The sequence below is a fragment of the Triticum dicoccoides genome, chromosome 3B (assembly GCF_002162155.2).
Source record: "Triticum dicoccoides isolate Atlit2015 ecotype Zavitan chromosome 3B, WEW_v2.0, whole genome shotgun sequence".
NCBI classification, from domain to species: domain Eukaryota; kingdom Viridiplantae; phylum Streptophyta; class Magnoliopsida; order Poales; family Poaceae; genus Triticum; species Triticum dicoccoides.
Window position 1 is genome coordinate 577,969,879 of NC_041385.1, and position 16,832 is coordinate 577,986,710.

The window sequence follows — 16,832 nt, forward strand, 5'->3', positions numbered from 1 at the left end:
CGGTCAGTGAGGCGTCCAACGCCGCATCTCGAGCCACGCGAGCTTCTCCTCGAACTGACCGTCGCACGCCGGCGGCCGTCCTCCCTCTAACTGCCTGCCGGCCTACACACAACAACTGTTAGCCAAAGATTCACGCCTGGCGGCGTACGTCTTAAATAGATCGTAGCTGTAGCTTTGGTGGCATCGCGCTCTCCTTGTTCCTTTTGCGTTGTCGCCGTCGATGGAGAAGGGCATGGACTCCTACAACAAGGGGGGTAGCGCCGGCGAGGTCAGGAGGATCAACGTGGTGTACTTCCTGAGCCGCGGCGGCAGGACCGACCACCCCCACCTCTTCCGCGTCAACAACCTCCACCGCTCCGGCGTGCGCCTCCGGGGTACGTACCTGCTGCCTCCTCCTCTTCTTCTCAGATGCATCGATCCGTTTTGCATGCAGCTAATGGCAATGGCGTGTTGCCGTCGATTAATTCAGATGTGAAGCGGTGGCTCTCGGAGGTCCGCGGCAAGGACATGCCGGAGAACTTCTCCTGGGCTTACAAAAGGTAAACAATCAAGTTATTTGGGGTGCAATCATTTTTGACTTTTTGTTTCGGCAATCTTTTATATCCCATTGATTTGATTAGCTGTTTCCTTGTACTCCTTCCGTTAATTGATTCTCGCCATTAATAATCGCCTGTTCAAGTGCAGGAAGTATAAGGCTGGGTACGTATGGCAGGACCTAATGGACGATGACCTCATCACGCCCATCTCCGACAACGAGTACGTGCTCAAGGGCTGCGACGTGCGAGGAACCCCTCCTCCCTCTCCCTGCGCCGACGCGCCAAAGCCTTCTTCCTTGGCAGACGAGAAGAAACTGCACCGGACGGAAGAGAAGGGCCGGAAGCAGGTCGAGGAGGAGCTCCAGGTGGCGCCAGACTCCGGCGAGAGCTCCCCGAAGCCGCCGCCGCCGATCGACCAGGACTCGCCGAGCAGCGAGGGCGAGGCCGCGCATTTCAGGATCGTCCTGCCGCTGGACCTCCAGGAGCGAAAGCGGCGGCAGCAGGAGGCCGCGAGACGTGCAGCCATCGATCAGCAGGCGTTGGTGGTGCGGGCGGCGGCGGCGGGCGGCAGGAAGCAGCAGCCGGCCGTGGGGAGGGCGCGGAGGATGCGCGTGGCGCGGGTGCTCCACAGCATCCTCACGTGCGGCGCGGCCGACTCCGTGGACGCCGCGGCGCTCCAGCCCGTCGCGCTGCCTCGGCGGAGCGGCGGCGGCAGCGCAGGCGACGACGAGGACGGGTGGCGGGACACGACGCCCGTGTGCCCCAGCATGGACGGCTGCGGCATCCAGTGAGTGCAGTTTCTGGATTCGATTTTGTCAAATTCGATTTGCAGTTTTGTTACTGATTCTGGACGTTGGCAGCATGAACAGGAAGGTGAGGCTCCGGCGAGGCGGGAAAGACAAGGCGAAGCCGGAGGGAGGGAAGCGTCCCGGCGCCGTCGCGGCCGCGCACAAGCCGGCGAGTCTGCCGCTCTGCTCGTAAGCGCCACTCCTTCCTCCGTTGGTCGTAGAGTAGACTCGCTCGATCGGTTCTCTCGACTGACCGGGTCGTGTGCACGTCGGTTTAGTTCGGTGCGGTCGTTCTGTCTGGGATTGGGCTGGGTACGCCTTGCGAACTTGCGCAGTGTCCTCCTGTGACGGCAATGGGCACCAGGAAAAAAAAAAATCAGTAGACTTGGTTTTAAGGTTAGCCCGTCGGACTTCGTGTGGGCCCTTTCGTCCTTCTTGGGCCACCCTTGAGCTCGCCTAGCTAGGCCTAAACGGAACACCTTTCTGGTTTGGGTAGGCTGGCCACACACTAGCCTGAGATAGAGTCCAAACTAACTTCAAAAGGCGTGGTCCAGGCCAAACGTTGAGGCCGAAGTTTGTACATCGGCAGGGCCACTTGATGTACCCCTATTGTCTCAAAAAAAAAAAACTTAATGTACCCCTCATTTGCTCAAAAAGAAAAAAAGAACTTGATGCATTCGTGTTACGATCGTTAGCTTCCAAGAAATTAGTTTCTTTTTCAGTTCAAAGATTTATTTTGCGAGCAAATTAATTTTTGAACGCCTTTTTTTGCGGGGTAAATTAATTTTTGAAAGCTGATGTAAGACTGGGGTACTGACCACGAGCAACGATCTTAACCCCTTGCAGGCAGTGCGGGAAGGAGTTCAAGCCGCAGGATTTGCACTCGCACATGCAATCATGCAGGGGCTTGAGGGCGCGGATGAGGAGCAGCAACGGTACCCGTGGCATGGACAAGAACCACATGAGGAGCGCCAAGACCGACAATTCCTCTCCGGAGAGGCCGTCCACCGGGCTCCTCCTCACTCAGTAGTGATGTGATGTGATCAATGTTGGGAGATATAAATGTGAATATGTAGGTGCGTGCGAATGACTTTGGAATTGTTTAGGTTGGCATTTATACAGCAGTTTGAAGAGTGCATCTTTCTTGCTTCTATGTGTGTGAGCGCAATGTTGATGGCAAGCTCGTGCTCTAGTCCACAAGCACAATTTACATAGGCTATATATTAAGGATACTCAAAGAAAATCTCCTAGGCTGGAGGGTGACAACCCAGGTTGACCTTTACTGCTCCGCCACTAATCTAACAATCGCAAGACCATCTTGCTCAACAAAGTGTCGCTTCCAAAGGCCTGAGGCAAGGAGATCCAATGTTCCCTATTTTGTTCAACATTGTGGTTGACATGTTGGCAATTCTCATAGGCAGGGCAAAGGAGGCCGGTCAGGTAGGAGGCTTGGTGCCTAAACTAGTTGATGGGGGTGTGTCCATTTTGCAGTACGCTGATGATACAATCATCTTTATGGAGCATGACTTGGCAAAAGCGAGAAACATGAAGCTGGTGTTATGTTTATTTGAACAATTGTCCGGTTTAAAGATTAACTTTCATAAAAGCGAGTTGTTCTGTTTTGGTAGAGCCAAGGAGGAACAAGAGGCTTATAGGCAATTGTTTGGATGTGAATTAGGGGCTTTACCTTTTACTTATCTAGGTATACCCATTCATCATCGTAAGCTCACGAACAGAGAATGGAAATGCATCGAAGATCGGTTCGAAAAGAAACTTAGTTGCTGGAAGGGCAAACTTATGTCTAATGGAGGCCGATTAATTCTTATTAATTCGGTGCTCACAAGTATGCCTATGTTCCTACTATCTTTTTTTGAGGTTCCAGTTGGGGTTAGGAAAAGGCTGGACTTCTATCGATCAAGATTTTTTTGGCAGAGTGATGATCTTAAGAGAAAGTATAGACTCGCCAAGTGGGGTGTTATTTGTCGTCCTAAGGATCAAGGGGGGTTGGGTATCGAGAATCTTGAGGTCAAGAACAGATGCCTGCTTAGTAAGTGGCTATATAAGCTATCAGTTGAGACTGATGCGACTTGGGCACAGATTCTCCATAACAAGTATCCGCATTTCAAAACTTTGTCACAGGTGACAGTGAGACCAACTGATTCGCCGTTTTGGAAGGGGCTTATGAGAGTTAAGGAAGCCTTCTTTAATAGAACAAAGTTTATTGTCGGAGATGGCAACGATACGCTTCTGGGAGGATACTTGGCTTGGTGATACACCATTGGCATTACAGTACCCAACTCTGTATCGTATTGTCCATCGCCGTGATGCGCTAGTGGCAACGATTATGCAGGCCATTCCCCTTAATATCCAGTTTAGGAGGGTGCTTGTTGGTGATAGATGGGAAGCTTGGCTTCATCTGGTGCGTAGACTGATGGAAGTCCAGCTACATCATCAGCCCGATCAGTTGTGTTGGAAACTTACTAGGTCTGGACAATTTACCGTTAAGTCGATGTACATCGATGTTATTAACTCGAGTGTCATTCCTAGCTCCAAACATGTTTGGATAGTCAAAGTTCCTTTGAAAATTAAAGTGTTTATGTGGTTTGTCCATAAACAGGTCATTCTAATAAAGGACAACTTGGTTAAGCGCAATTGAACAGGATCTACTAGGTGTAGTTTCTGTGATCGGGATGAGACCATTAAGCATCTCTTCTTTGAGTGCCCGTTGGCGAGAATTTTGTGGCGCTCCGTGCAAATTGCTTTTAACATTACTCCTCCGAGTTCGGTCGGGTCGTTATTTGGAACGTGGCTGGATGGGATAGAGTCCGATACAGCTACACATTCGTGTAGGAGTTTGTGCGTTATTATGGGCAATTTGGAACTGCAGAAATGATTTGGCTTTTAAGAGAATAGCTGCTATTCATTTTTTGCAGGTTGTATTCCGTGCTACGGCGCTGATCCGTATGTGGTCCTTACTCACTCCGACGGAGGCCAGGGAGCGTTTGGTTACTGAATCTGTCCGGTGGGAGATGGTAGCGCGGGATATCTTCAACCGGTTTGGATGAAGCTCATGTAATAGGATAGGCAATTAGTTTTCCTATCTTTATTTTGCCAGCCGGTTGTGGCTTTATGGCCTTTTTCTGTTTTAGCGTCGAGGTCTATGTGAGCTCGACTTTATTTTGTTTTACGACTCTACGACTTTGTTGAACCGACTTTATTTATCTAAATGGCCGTATGCATCGTTCTGATGCAGAGGCCGGGAAGTCCCCCCTTTTCGAAAAAACAAAGTGTCGCTTCCGTCTCACTGAAGGATCCCCCCCCCCACACACACAGAGGTAGCTGTGTTTCTCAGTTTTTTTCCCTTTTTTTAATGTTTTCCTTGTTTTTTCATTGGTTTTCATAGTTTCTTTCTTGGTTTCCATTTTTTTTCTTTTTCAGAGGTTTTGTTTGTTTCTTTCTTCGTTTTCATTTCGTGCTTTCTCTGTTTTTTCAGGTTTGTTCGTTTTTTTTGTTACCTCGTCGGGTTTCAGTGGTACTTTTTAACACATGTCTACTTTTCTTCAGTTCACAATATACATTTTCATTGCGCACGTGAAACATTGTTTTGATACACGATTGAAAATTCTTCAAATACATGAGGTTAATAAATGTTTTGAACACGTTTTAGAATACATGATAACGAAAGTTCAAATACATAAGTCCCTGTTTTTTGTATACATCATGTATATTTTTAGTACATGTTCAACATTTTCTTTAAATAATATGTTTTGATGCCTATTTTCTTTTTTCATACACATTGTACATTTTTGGTATACATGTAAAACAATTTTTAACATACGTTCAGTATTTTTCAAATACATGATTAATAAAAAATTCAAATATTTTTATGTCAATTTTTCCATACATGTTGTACATTTTCTTATACACCGGGAACATATTATATATATACGTTTAACATTTTCAGATGCATGATTAACATTTTTAATATATACTTTTGATGTCTACCTTTTTCCATACACCTTGTACATTATTTATACATAAAAAAATTTCTATACACGTTTAACATTTTGTGAATACATGATTTTTCATATGTATGTTTTGATGTCTACTTTTTTTATACACATACATTTTTCATATACATTAGAAACATTATTTCATACACATTTAAGATTTTTCTAATGCATGATTAACATTTTTCCATTACATTTTTTGAACATTGTTGTTTGAATATGTGTTGAACATTTTTTTTGAAATACGTCTTGACACTTTTTTTAAATGCTATCAACATTTTTAAAGAGTTGCACCAACATTTTCAACTAGGGCTGGAATTCGAGCCGAGTCGAGCCAGCTCGGCTCGACTCGCTAGAGCTCGTTTCGTTAATGAGCTAGCTCGACTCGACTCGTTACTATAACGAGCTCAAACCCAAGATTGGCTCGACTCGTATAACTCGCGAGCTGGCTCGTTTAGCTTGTTAAGCTCGTTAAAGATATAAATATAAAGCCCTTAAATATGATAAAAATGATTACGTATATATTAAACATATATATCACTAAACAATTGTAATTTCCTTGTAACACATGAGTCTCCTAGGAGGCTAGGCCTTCAACGGTTGGGCCTTGCGTTGTGCGTCTGGGACGTAGGTTGTTTAGTGACTGGTCTTTCTTTGTATTGGGAGTGGCTGATCTATTGTATCGAGTCTAACGAGTTACACGAGTACTCGTGAGATTGACCCGTTTAACTTGGTCTATAAACGATCTTAAACTAAAGCCCGGCTCGACTCCTTATTCTTCGAATTCGAGTCGATTCGAGCCGAGTCACGAGCTACTTGTTTAGCTCGCGAGCTTCGAGCTTCTTTTCCAGCCCTATTTTCAACACCTCACAATTTTCTTTCAAAGTTAAAGAGTTTTTTTTAATATGTCATGGGTAGTTAATTTCCCCTCTTCCTTGAGTGTTGGATAAACATGCTAGGTGATGGCACAACTCCTTGACATGACTGCTTGTGGTCTCACCCTCTCGGTTGCTACAATGCTAACTTAGTGGAGCTCGTCTGTGTCTACTTTGAAGTTTGCTCCTTGTTGTCTTCTAGTATGATGTGATGTCTCGATGGGCCCATCTCTGAAGCTAGTGATGCCATGTACTTCCTCCGTCCTAAAATAAGTGTCTTAAGGTGTCTCAACTTTATACTAGCTCTAGTACAAATTTATACTAAGCTTAAGACACTTATTTTGGGATGGAGGGAGTACGTGCTTATGACATCACCTTTGCTGTAACAACGACATCCTTGATTCATCTGATGTACAACAGGGTGATCTTTGCATGGTGTTGTATCTTTGTACTTGTACTTTTTTCTATGTTCTTGCTTCAGCAAGATGTATTCCCCGATGGCTGTTAAGGTATTTGATATGGTTTCCCTCATAAGCTGGATCATGGTTTTGACCCAATTTCTCACATAAAATGGCTCAATTTCTTTTGGGCTGAGATCAAAATACAGGTGCCCCCCCTCCCCCGCCGCCGCGGGATTCAGAAAACAACCACTGACTAAAAAGGTGGTACACATACTAAATGGTTGAAAAGGACAATTACTAACCATACTTGAGCATTTGGCACTTATCAACATCATGTAAACTTTAGTTTATTTGCTAACAAGCTTTGTCGTCAACTCTTGGATGATTAAGAAAATTGATACGGCAGGGCAAAACCTTTTTGTGGAATGTAGACGAGGAAACAAACGGAGGGAGGTGCATTATAAACTTGTCGGAGTAAATGACCACGGGTAGCCTAGCCGGCTCCCCTAAATGGTAGGCCGATCGAGCCTTCAAGCACACAAGACGCGGGGCCGCCTTCCCTCAGCCGGCTATCCCACCAGCCGACTACCGGAAGGCGGCCCGTCCCAAAACCCTCGAGAAGGAAGCCGCAAGAGGGCTGGCTCCAAGAAGCCGGCCACGAAAGGCCCGACTCCAAGAAGCCGGCCCCCAATAGGCGGCCAAGTTCACCCTCTCAAAGTTTGCACCCACATAACGGAGATGGGACGGGGCATGGCAATAGTGAAGCCTGCCACCCCCGAATCCCGAAGCACACGTGGCCACAGTACGCCATACGGGGCAGCCGCTACCCGTCTGGCGGGGCACTGTTGCCATGCTGATCATGACGCCACCCATGACAGGATGCCAGTACGGCCCGCAGGCGGGAGGCCCCTTCAGTCAGAGAGACACCCGAAGGCGGCCACGCTTTACCTAGTCGGCCGGGGGCGTAGCCAACTCTCTCCCGCCGGCTCGTTCCCTCCTCGAAGTATGTGCACCATTAAGGAGACAAGACGAGGTAAGGCTACAGTGAGAACCCGCTAGGTGGCGGCACTGTAGCCATGCTTACCTCGACCAAGCCCTCGCCATCAAGGGTGGGGCAATAGTAACCAGCCCCCGACAAGACATCCAAATGGTGGGGCAACAGTAACCCGCTAGGGGCTCGCAGCCAGCGGGACCCACCAGTCGGCAGGCCCCAGCAGTCGGCGGAGAAGCCGGCGAGCATAGACACTGACGGCTGGGCCAGCCCTAGCCGGATTACCATTGTACCCCTAGGGGGTAGGCCTATATAAACCCCCTAGGGCATCCATGCAAAGGGTTGGACTTTGATAGTCTTAGACACCACTTTGAGAGGAGAAGAGAGCTAGCCTTGCCCTTCTTCCTCCTCTCGCCAAACAGCTCAAGGAGCCTCTTGTAGCTAATGTTGATCTAGTGATCATGCGGAGACCCTGCAGAGCAGGAGTAGGGGTATTATCTCCACGGAGAGCCCCCAACCTGGGTAAGATCCGTCGGCGTGCATGTCTTCGCCTCATCCCGTTTCGAGGCACCGACGACGTCTTATTGGCTCCCACAATGATAAGCCATCCGTTGGCATATGTCACACCTACCACCCGACATTTGGCGCCCACCATGGGGCCAGGTGCACCGTCGTCCGGAGACCTGCTCTGGACGGGAACCCTCTTCCTCCCCTGCGAGCGTAGCCAGCCCGGCACGCCCGATGGCGCTTGCCCCGACGCGCTGCAAGGTGTCAACGATGCCTGCGTGGCGAGCTGCCTCGCCGATCTTCTTGGTGAGGCTTGTATCTCCGACGAGCCCGCGTCCGACGCGGGCACCGACTGCCTCGAAAGCCGCCTCGTCAGCCTCCTCGACCAACTCCATGTCTCCAGCGAGCCTGCTGTGGATTTGGAGTCGGTTGGATCCATCGACCCGATGCTTGTCGACTCCGACAGGGCATCGCTCGACGCCTTCCCCACCAACGTGGTGGTCTTCGACGACCCCCTTCCTCAAGCCGACAGCGGCGGCAGCACCGTCACCGAAGTGCTGGTCATCAGCCACGGTGTCACCTCCGGCGAAAACACCCATGACGCCCTGCAAGCGGCGTTGCACGACCTGTCCACCCTCATCCCGGCCGACACCGACGCCGAGGCGCTGGAGGCACGCCGCCTTGCCCTCATTGCGGAGGGCCAGAAGATAGCCACCATGAGACGCCTCACTGAGGCCCACCAGCGTGAAGTCGACTGCGCCGCCTTTGGAACTCCGCCTCCCGCTGGGCCGAGCCGGGCCGGCGTCGTCAAGAAGCGCGGCGCGGCTATCGCCGACATGCTGGGAGCGGACCGCCCAGTCTATGCCACGCCTCTCGAGAACCTACGCGCCGCTCAGTCGATCGTAGATGAGTTGAATGGTCTGGCGGCCGACGAGCTCCCCTACATGACCAATCGCATCCAACAGTTGATCGACGCGGCCGCAGAGCGGCACGAAGCCGGCGTTCACGCTGGAAGCCCCCCTCGCCGAGAGCACGGCGTGACGTCACGTACGCCGACTATGGGCGGCGCCCGCACAAGGCAAGAGAAGGAGCCGGCTGCTAGCCGCAGTCGGACTCGAGTCACCATCGAGCGCGATGCAGAAGGCCACCCTCAAGCCGTGGAGCGACGAGGCGATCATCCTCCTCCTCTGCCTCGAGGAGAATGATATCCCACCCCGCCTCCTGTCACGCATCCGACTCTACGCGACCGACTAGGTCACCGCGAAGGAGTCAGCGAGAATGATGCCCGCCATTGGATCAACCGCCTTGCGCGATCCCTGGCTTTAGAAGAAGAAGATGATGTCGGCCCGCCTTGCTTCGGCCCCCGCATCCGCGACGAGCCCTTCCCCAAAGGGTTCTCGCTCCCAAGAGACACACCCAAGTACAACGGCTCCGTGAAGCCGGAAGATTGGTTGATCGACTACTCCACCGCAGTTCGCATAGCAAACGATAACAAACGCGTTGCCGTAAAATATGTCCCCCTGATGCTCCAAGGCACAACACGCACCTGGCTCAATAGCCTCAAGCCTTACAGCGTCAACAGCTGGCTAGACTTCACAGAAGCTTTCATACGCAACTTCACCAGCACCTACAAACGGGCTCCCAAGCCCCGACAGCTCTCCTTGTGTGTACAAGGGCCCAATGAGTCGACTCACGACTACCTCACGCATTGGGCCGAGCTCCGCAAATCCTGTGAGGGGGTGCACGAGGTTCAAGCCATAGAGTATTTCACCGCCGGGTGCCGAGAAGGCACCCTCCTCAAGCACCGACTCCTCTGCGACGAGCCGACTACCCTCGACAAGCTGCTGGTCATAGCAGACAAGTACGCCACAGCCGACTCTTCAATGAAGACCGAGCTTCGAGTAGACGCCTCTGGGAAGGTACTCGCTCCGTCTCCCAAGACGCCGGCTGGAGACCCCAGCCGACGCCCGTACCAAAACGACAACGCTCCTATGTCGACTTCCACTAGTCGGCAAGTGGCCACAGTCGAAGACGAACAACCCGAAGGGCAGCCCGCGCCCAAGAAGCAGAAGGGCGGCAGGCCGGCTTGGCAGCCGGCTTTCTCCTACGAGCAAGCCCTTGATGCCCCCTGCAAGTTCCACAGTGGCGCGAAGGCGTCCAATCACACGACTCGAAAGTGCCATTAGCTCACATGAATCTCCAAGGGCGAAGGGCCGGTGCCGCCTCCGCCTCCTGGCTAGCCGCCTCCATCCCCTCCGCAGCCGGCGGCTCGGCCGACAGTCGGGGCCGTTCAGGACGAGTTCCCCGACGAGCACGCCGCCTACGTTGTTTTCACCAGCCAGCCTGAAGACCGGCATAGCCGGCGCCGGCAGCACCAGGAAGTCAATGCAGTCGCATCCAACAACCCTGAGTTTATGCACTGGTCGGAAAAGCCGATCAGCTGGAGCCGAGCCGATCACCCAGAGGTGATGCCGTCTCCTGGCTCTTACGCATTGGTTTTGGACGCCACCCTAGCGACAGAAAGGCGAGCTGCCCGATTCTCCCGTGTGCTAATAGATGGCGGGAGCAGCATCAACATACTGTACCATGACACCATGGAGAAGCTGAACATCAAGACGAAGCAGCTCATGCCTAGTCGGACCGTGTTCCACGGAATCGTACCCGGCCTGTCCTGCTCACCAATCGGCAAGATCAAGATAGATGTCCTCTTTGGAGACAAAGATCATTTCCGCCGGGAAGCAATATGGTTTGAAGTGGTGGATCTGGAGAGACCTTACCACGCGTTGCTTGGCCGACCTGCTCTGGCCAAGTTCATGGTCGTGCCCCACTACGCCTACCTCAAGATGAAGATGTTGAGTTCCAAGGGCATCATGACCGTAGCCAGAGATTACAAGAAATCCTCTGAATGTGCGGCAGCCAGCAGCCGGCTGGCCGAGTCCTCGTGATCGCCGAAGAGAAGAAGATGTTGGATCGGGTCGTGGCCATGGCTGGCAAGCAGCCGGCCCTGTCCCCCGACCCCAAGGAATGTGATGCTCAAGGTTCTTTTCAGCCGGCCAAAGAGACAAAGAAGATACCTCTAGCCTCGGAGCACCCGGAGAGGTACGATGTCATGGGCACCGGCCTTGATAGCAAATAGGAAAGCGAGCTTGTCGATTTCCTCCGAGAGAACCGGGACATCTTCGCATGGTCTCCCAAAGACATGTTGGGTGTCCCGACGGATTTCGCCGAGCACAAGCTATATGTCCCATCTGACGCCAAGCCGGTCAAGCAGCCCTTGTGCCGCCTGTCAGAAGAGAAGAGAAGAGTAGTCGGAGAAGAAATAGCCCGGCTTCTGGCAGCCGGCTTCATTATGGAGGTGTTCTTTCCGGAGTGGCTTGCCAACCCGGTCCTAGTGTTAAAGAAAAACAAGCAGTGGCGCATGTGCATTGACTACACCAGCCTCAACAAAGCCTACCCCAAAGATCCTTTCGCTCTGCCAAGGATTGATCAAGTGATTGACTCCACAGTCGGATGCGAGCTGTTGAGTTTCTTAGACGCTTACTCAGGCTACCACCAGATAAAAATGGACCCAGCTGACCGCCTTCATCACCCCATTCGGAGCTTTCTGTTACCTGACTATGACATTCGGCTTGAGAAATGCCGGTGCCACTTTTCAGCGTTGCATGCAGAAATGCCTCCTCAAGCAACTCGGCAGAAATGCCCACGTCTATGTAGACGATATTGTGGTGAAGACAGAGAAGAGCGGCACCTTGCTGGAAGACCTCAAAGAGATGTTTGAAAACCTGCGCCGGTTTCAGATCAAGCTCAATCCCGAGAAATGCGTGTTCGGAGTACCAGCCGACTAGCTTCTAGGCTTTCTGGTCTCCGAACGCGGCATCGAGTGTAACCCGGTGAAGATCAAGGCCATAGAGAGAATGAAGATTCCCACCAAGCTGCGAGATGTCCAAAAATTTACCGGGTGCCTGGCTTCACTCAACCGCTTCATCAGCCGGCTCGGAGAGAAGGCTCTCCCCCTCTACCGACTCATGAAGAAATCCATTCACTTTGAGTGGAATGACCAGGCAGACCAAGCTTTCCACGAGCTGAAGAAGATGTTGTCCACGCCACCTGTCTTGGCGGCACCGACTGAGAAAGAGCCCATGCTCCTTTACATTACCGCCACTAGCCGGGTGGTCAGCACCGTTATCGTGGTTCAGCGCCCAGAAGAAGGCCGAGCTCAGTTAGTCCAGAGGCCGGTGTATTATCTGAGTGAAGTACTGTCCACCTCAAAACAGAATTACCCACACTATCAGAAGATGTGCTATGGTGTGTACTTCGCCGCCAAGAAGCTCAAGCCCTATTTTCAAGAGCACCCCATCACGGTCGTATGCACTGCCCCGCTCGCCGAGATCATAGGCAGCCGGGATGCATCCGGTCGGGTGGCAAAATGGGCCATTGCGCTGGCTCCCTACACGATCTTCTACCAACCCCGCACCACCATCAAGTCCCAGGCATTGGCCGACTTCCTTGTCGACTGGGCTGAGACCCAGTACCTACCACCGGCCCCCAACTCCACTCATTGGTGGATGCACTTTGACGGATCCAAGATGCATACCGGCTTGGGAGCCGACATCGTCCTCACCTCTCCCAAAGGTGACAAGCTCAGATATACATTGCAAATCCATTTTGCCGCCTCAAACAATGTGGCCGAATATGAGGCACTCATACACGGGCTCCGGCTAGCCAAAGAACTCGGCATCCGCCGGATCCTGTGCTATGGTGACTCGGACTTGGTAGTCCAGCAATCGTCTGGTGACTGGGACGCCAAGGACGCAAACATGGCGAGCTACCATTTCTTTGTTCAGCAACTTGGCGGATATTTTGAAGGATGTGAGTTCCTCCATGTGCCACGGGCCGACAACGAGCAAGCAGATGCCCTGGCACGAATAGGCTCCACCCGACAAGCCATACCAACCGGCGTCTCTCTCCAATGCCTCCTCAAGCCATCTGTCAAGCCGTCTCCAGAGTCTGATTCCATCTTCGTGCCACCTGACTCCGACGCAGTCGGATCCGGCTCGGGGAGCCAAGCAGGCGGCTCGAGGACTTCGAAAGGCGGCCCGGGGACTGCCATAGTCGCACCCGGCCCGGGGACTTCAGAACCGGCTCAGGAACTACGGTAGTCGGCCCGGGGACTACATCGACACAACAGGCGGTGGCCGACTCCAACTCTTCACCACCCAGCCCACCCACCCTGGTCGCAGTAGCTATATTGGCGATAGAAGAAGTCACAGCTCCATCGTGGGCCCAGCCCATCCTCCAGTTCCTGATAAACGGAGAGCTGCCGACTGACGAGATCTCGGCAAGACAAGTCCAACACTGGGCCGGAGCATACACAATAATGAACCGAGAGCTTGTTAGGCACAGCGTTACTAGAGTCTGCCAGCGCTGCGTCGAGCCAGAGAAGGGCATAGCAATCCTCAAAGACATCCATCAAGGCGAATGCGGCCACCATGCGGATTCAAGATCACTTGTTGCCAAAGCTATCCGCCATGGTTTCTTCTGGCCGACTGCTTTGGATAACACAAAGGAACTAGTCAAACACTGCAAAGGGTGCCAATCTTCGGCTCCAAGCAACACCTGCCGGCTTCTGCGCTCAAGACCATCCCCATCATATGGCCTTTTGCCATCTGGGGACTAGACATGGTGGGCCCATTCAAGATGACGCGCGGCGGCATGACACATCTGCTTGTCGCCGTGGACAAATTTACCAAATGGATTGAAGCAAAGACGATCAAGAAACTGAATGGGCCGACTGCCGTGACATTCATTGCAGATATCACAACCCGGTATGGCGTACCACACAGCATCATCACCGACAACGACACGAATTTTGCCAAGGGAGCACTGGCATGTTTCTGCGCAACACAGGGCATCCGACTGGACTTAGCGTCCGTTGCTCGCCCGCAGTCAAACGACCAAGTCGAGCGAGCAAATGGCCTCATCCTATCCGGCATCAAGCCCCGCTTGGTTGTGCCACTGGAGTGTTCGGCCGGCTGTTGGCTCGACGAGCTGCCGGCTGTCCTCTAGAGCTTGAGCACTACCCCGAAGAAGTCAACTGGCTTCACCCCTTTCTTTCTTGTATATGGTGCCGAGGCTGTCATCCCAACTGACATCGAGTTCGACTCACCTCGGGTCACCATGTACACGGAGGCGAAGGCCAAGGAAACAAGAGAAGACGGCGTCGACTTGCTGGAAGAAGGCCGGCTGTTAGCCCTCAGCCGGTCCGCCATCTACCAGCAGGGTCTACGCCGTTACCACAGCCGGAAGGTCAAGCCAAGATCCTTCCAAGAGGGTGATCTTGTGCTCCGGCTGATCCAGCGAACAGCCGGCCAGCACAAGCTCTCAGCCCCTTGGGAAGGCCCCTTCGTCATCAGCCGGGCTCTAGGCAACGACTCCTACTACCTGATCAACGCGCAGAAGCCGAAGGCACGCAAGAGAGATGATTCCGGCAAGGAGTTGGAGCGACCATGGAACGCCAATCTTCTCCGAAGATTTTACGGTTAAAATGCAGTATGTACCACACTACCTTTTGTATTAAGTATGAGACAACGCCCCCCCCCCCGAGGAGTACTCGGGGACTACCCTCTTTTATCTATGAATGATGGGTATCATACCCATGGTTACGCCACCACATTCGTTTTCTCGTCCGGCACCGGGTTCGATCAGTCGCCCCGGGGACTTGCCACCTTGGGTTATATTTAAGTTCTACCTGCAGCCAGACAAGTAATGTGTCGGTACCCAAGCCCTCTCTTGTTGAAAGTCGCAGCTCGAAGAATCGACTGTCCGGCTGGCAAGAGCCAAAGGCAGGAAAGGATGCCCACATGAAAAACGGCTAAGGATTAACGAGCTTATATAACCCAAGCCGGCTCCCCCCCCCCCCGCCAACCGGCTGTCAAAGCAGCCGGATGGCCGGCTTCCTTTCTTACTCTGCTACAATCTAAGAAAGCTCGAGTACTTATCCTCACAGATGGCCAAGCCCTTACCCGACCACACACTGCAGAGCAGCTGTCCGGCTGGGAAGGCGGCGACCAAGGGAGGGCGGCAAAGAAAAACGGCCCAAAGATGAAAAGCAAGTAGGAATGGAAGCCAAGCACATGCATAAATATATTTACGCAAAAGGCCTTCGAAAGGCCGGCATTCAACGTAGTTTGAATGCACCCCTAGTGGGTGGAACTGCGCAAATTTAATAAAAAGTTGTTCAAGGAGTAACAACCAGGAAAATAAAGACGACGAGTCAAGCCAAAGGAGCAACTGGGGAGACGGCAGTGTCGGCTGGAGGAGTGGCCGGCTGGCGACTCTCGGCTTGGTCATCACCTGCGGCAGGCGGCACGTTCGCACTTGCCTCGTTGCTGGAGGCACGATCAGGCTGAGGCTGGCCGGCTGCTCCACCATCCGGCGCAATGTCTTCGCCATCTTCCTCCTCCTCCTCCTCACCCTCGTCGCTGGAGTCGATCTCCTCCGCCAAGTCTTCACCGTCTGCCGGGTTCAGCCCTAACCATTCCTCCGGCTGAGCGACACCATCTTCGTTTACCTCTAGAGCAAAGGCGCTGGTGTCGGTGAAGTCGATGATCGCCGAGGCACGCTGGATGATAGCCGGCCACACCGCCTCCAGCTCCTCGTCAGCCTCCTGCCGCCAGGTGCGCAGTTGGTCTAATTTCAGCCCAGGATACCAAGCCCGGACGAACTCTATCGCCCGCCAAGCATCGGACCGAGCTGCTGAAGCCTTCCAGGCCTCGAAGCGGCCGACTGCTACCTCCAGCCAGTCGGCAGTCCGGCTGGGGGTGCGGGGAGTCACCTCGCCGGGTGAGAGGGCGGCCAACACCTGCACTCTGCCACGCTGAAGATGGCGGAGCATGCGATCGCCAGAAGCTGCTCCTCAAGCGATCGGTTGGCGTCCGGTGCGATCTCAACCCCAGCCTGCCGCCGGGCCTCGCGGTGAGCTTCGATGGCTTGGTTGGCGGCAACGGAGTAACCGGGGAAGTATTCTGCACAAAGAAGAAAGAAATAGAACAAATCAGAAGATAAACCAGATGACAAGGGAGAGCAAAGGGGTGAAGAAGAAGAAGGCCTACTGTCAATCAAATCTTCAACCCGGCCGTAGCCTTCGCTTAGCGCTTGCCTTGCCTCAGCCCAGCTCGCCGCTTCAGTCTCATACTCGGCTTTGAGGGTGGCCTCGCTGTCCTGCGCCGCCTTCAGGGCCGCCTTGTGGTTCTCCTCCTGGTCGGCTAGCTTCTTGGCCAGGCGATCACGTTCCTGGGCCAAGGCGTTGAGCTCGGCCTCCCTGGTGCGAAGGGCGGTCTGGGCCACACCTAGTTGCTCCCTCAAGTCGGCATTGGCTCCTGCCGATATGGAGAAGAAGAAATTAAGGAAGAAGTCGCCAGGAAAGATCCGACCCGACTGCTCAGCAGTCGGCCCGAATCTCGAGGACTACACCTAGTGGGTGCTGACGCGCCCCCACATAAGATAAGAAATAAAGCACTTACTCCGTCTCTCCGTCAGATCGGCGATCTTCTGATTCATCTCCCGGGCCTGGGAGTTGAAGGTAGCAGCGTGGAGGTTGTGATAGTCCGGCGAATAGGACGAAGGTGCGAACAAGAACAAATCATTAAATCAAAGTCTTCTGAGAAGTTCCAAGCCACCTGCTCAGCAGCCGACTCGGAACTCGGGGACTACACCCAGTGGGTG

General features: G+C 52.8%; 1 protein-coding gene across 1 annotated transcript; it reads left to right on the forward strand.

Annotated features, from left to right (window-relative positions):
• The first annotated feature begins 6 nt into the window (after positions 1-6).
• LOC119281590 lies at positions 7-2,477 on the forward strand. Its single transcript, XM_037562079.1, has 5 exons — positions 7-374; positions 470-539; positions 685-1,323; positions 1,397-1,513; positions 2,171-2,477. Exons 1-5 carry the CDS (start codon positions 221-223, stop codon positions 2,352-2,354), a joined length of 1,164 nt encoding a protein of 387 aa, XP_037417976.1. The 5' UTR covers positions 7-220; the 3' UTR covers positions 2,355-2,477.
• The last annotated feature ends 14,355 nt before the right edge of the window (positions 2,478-16,832 follow it).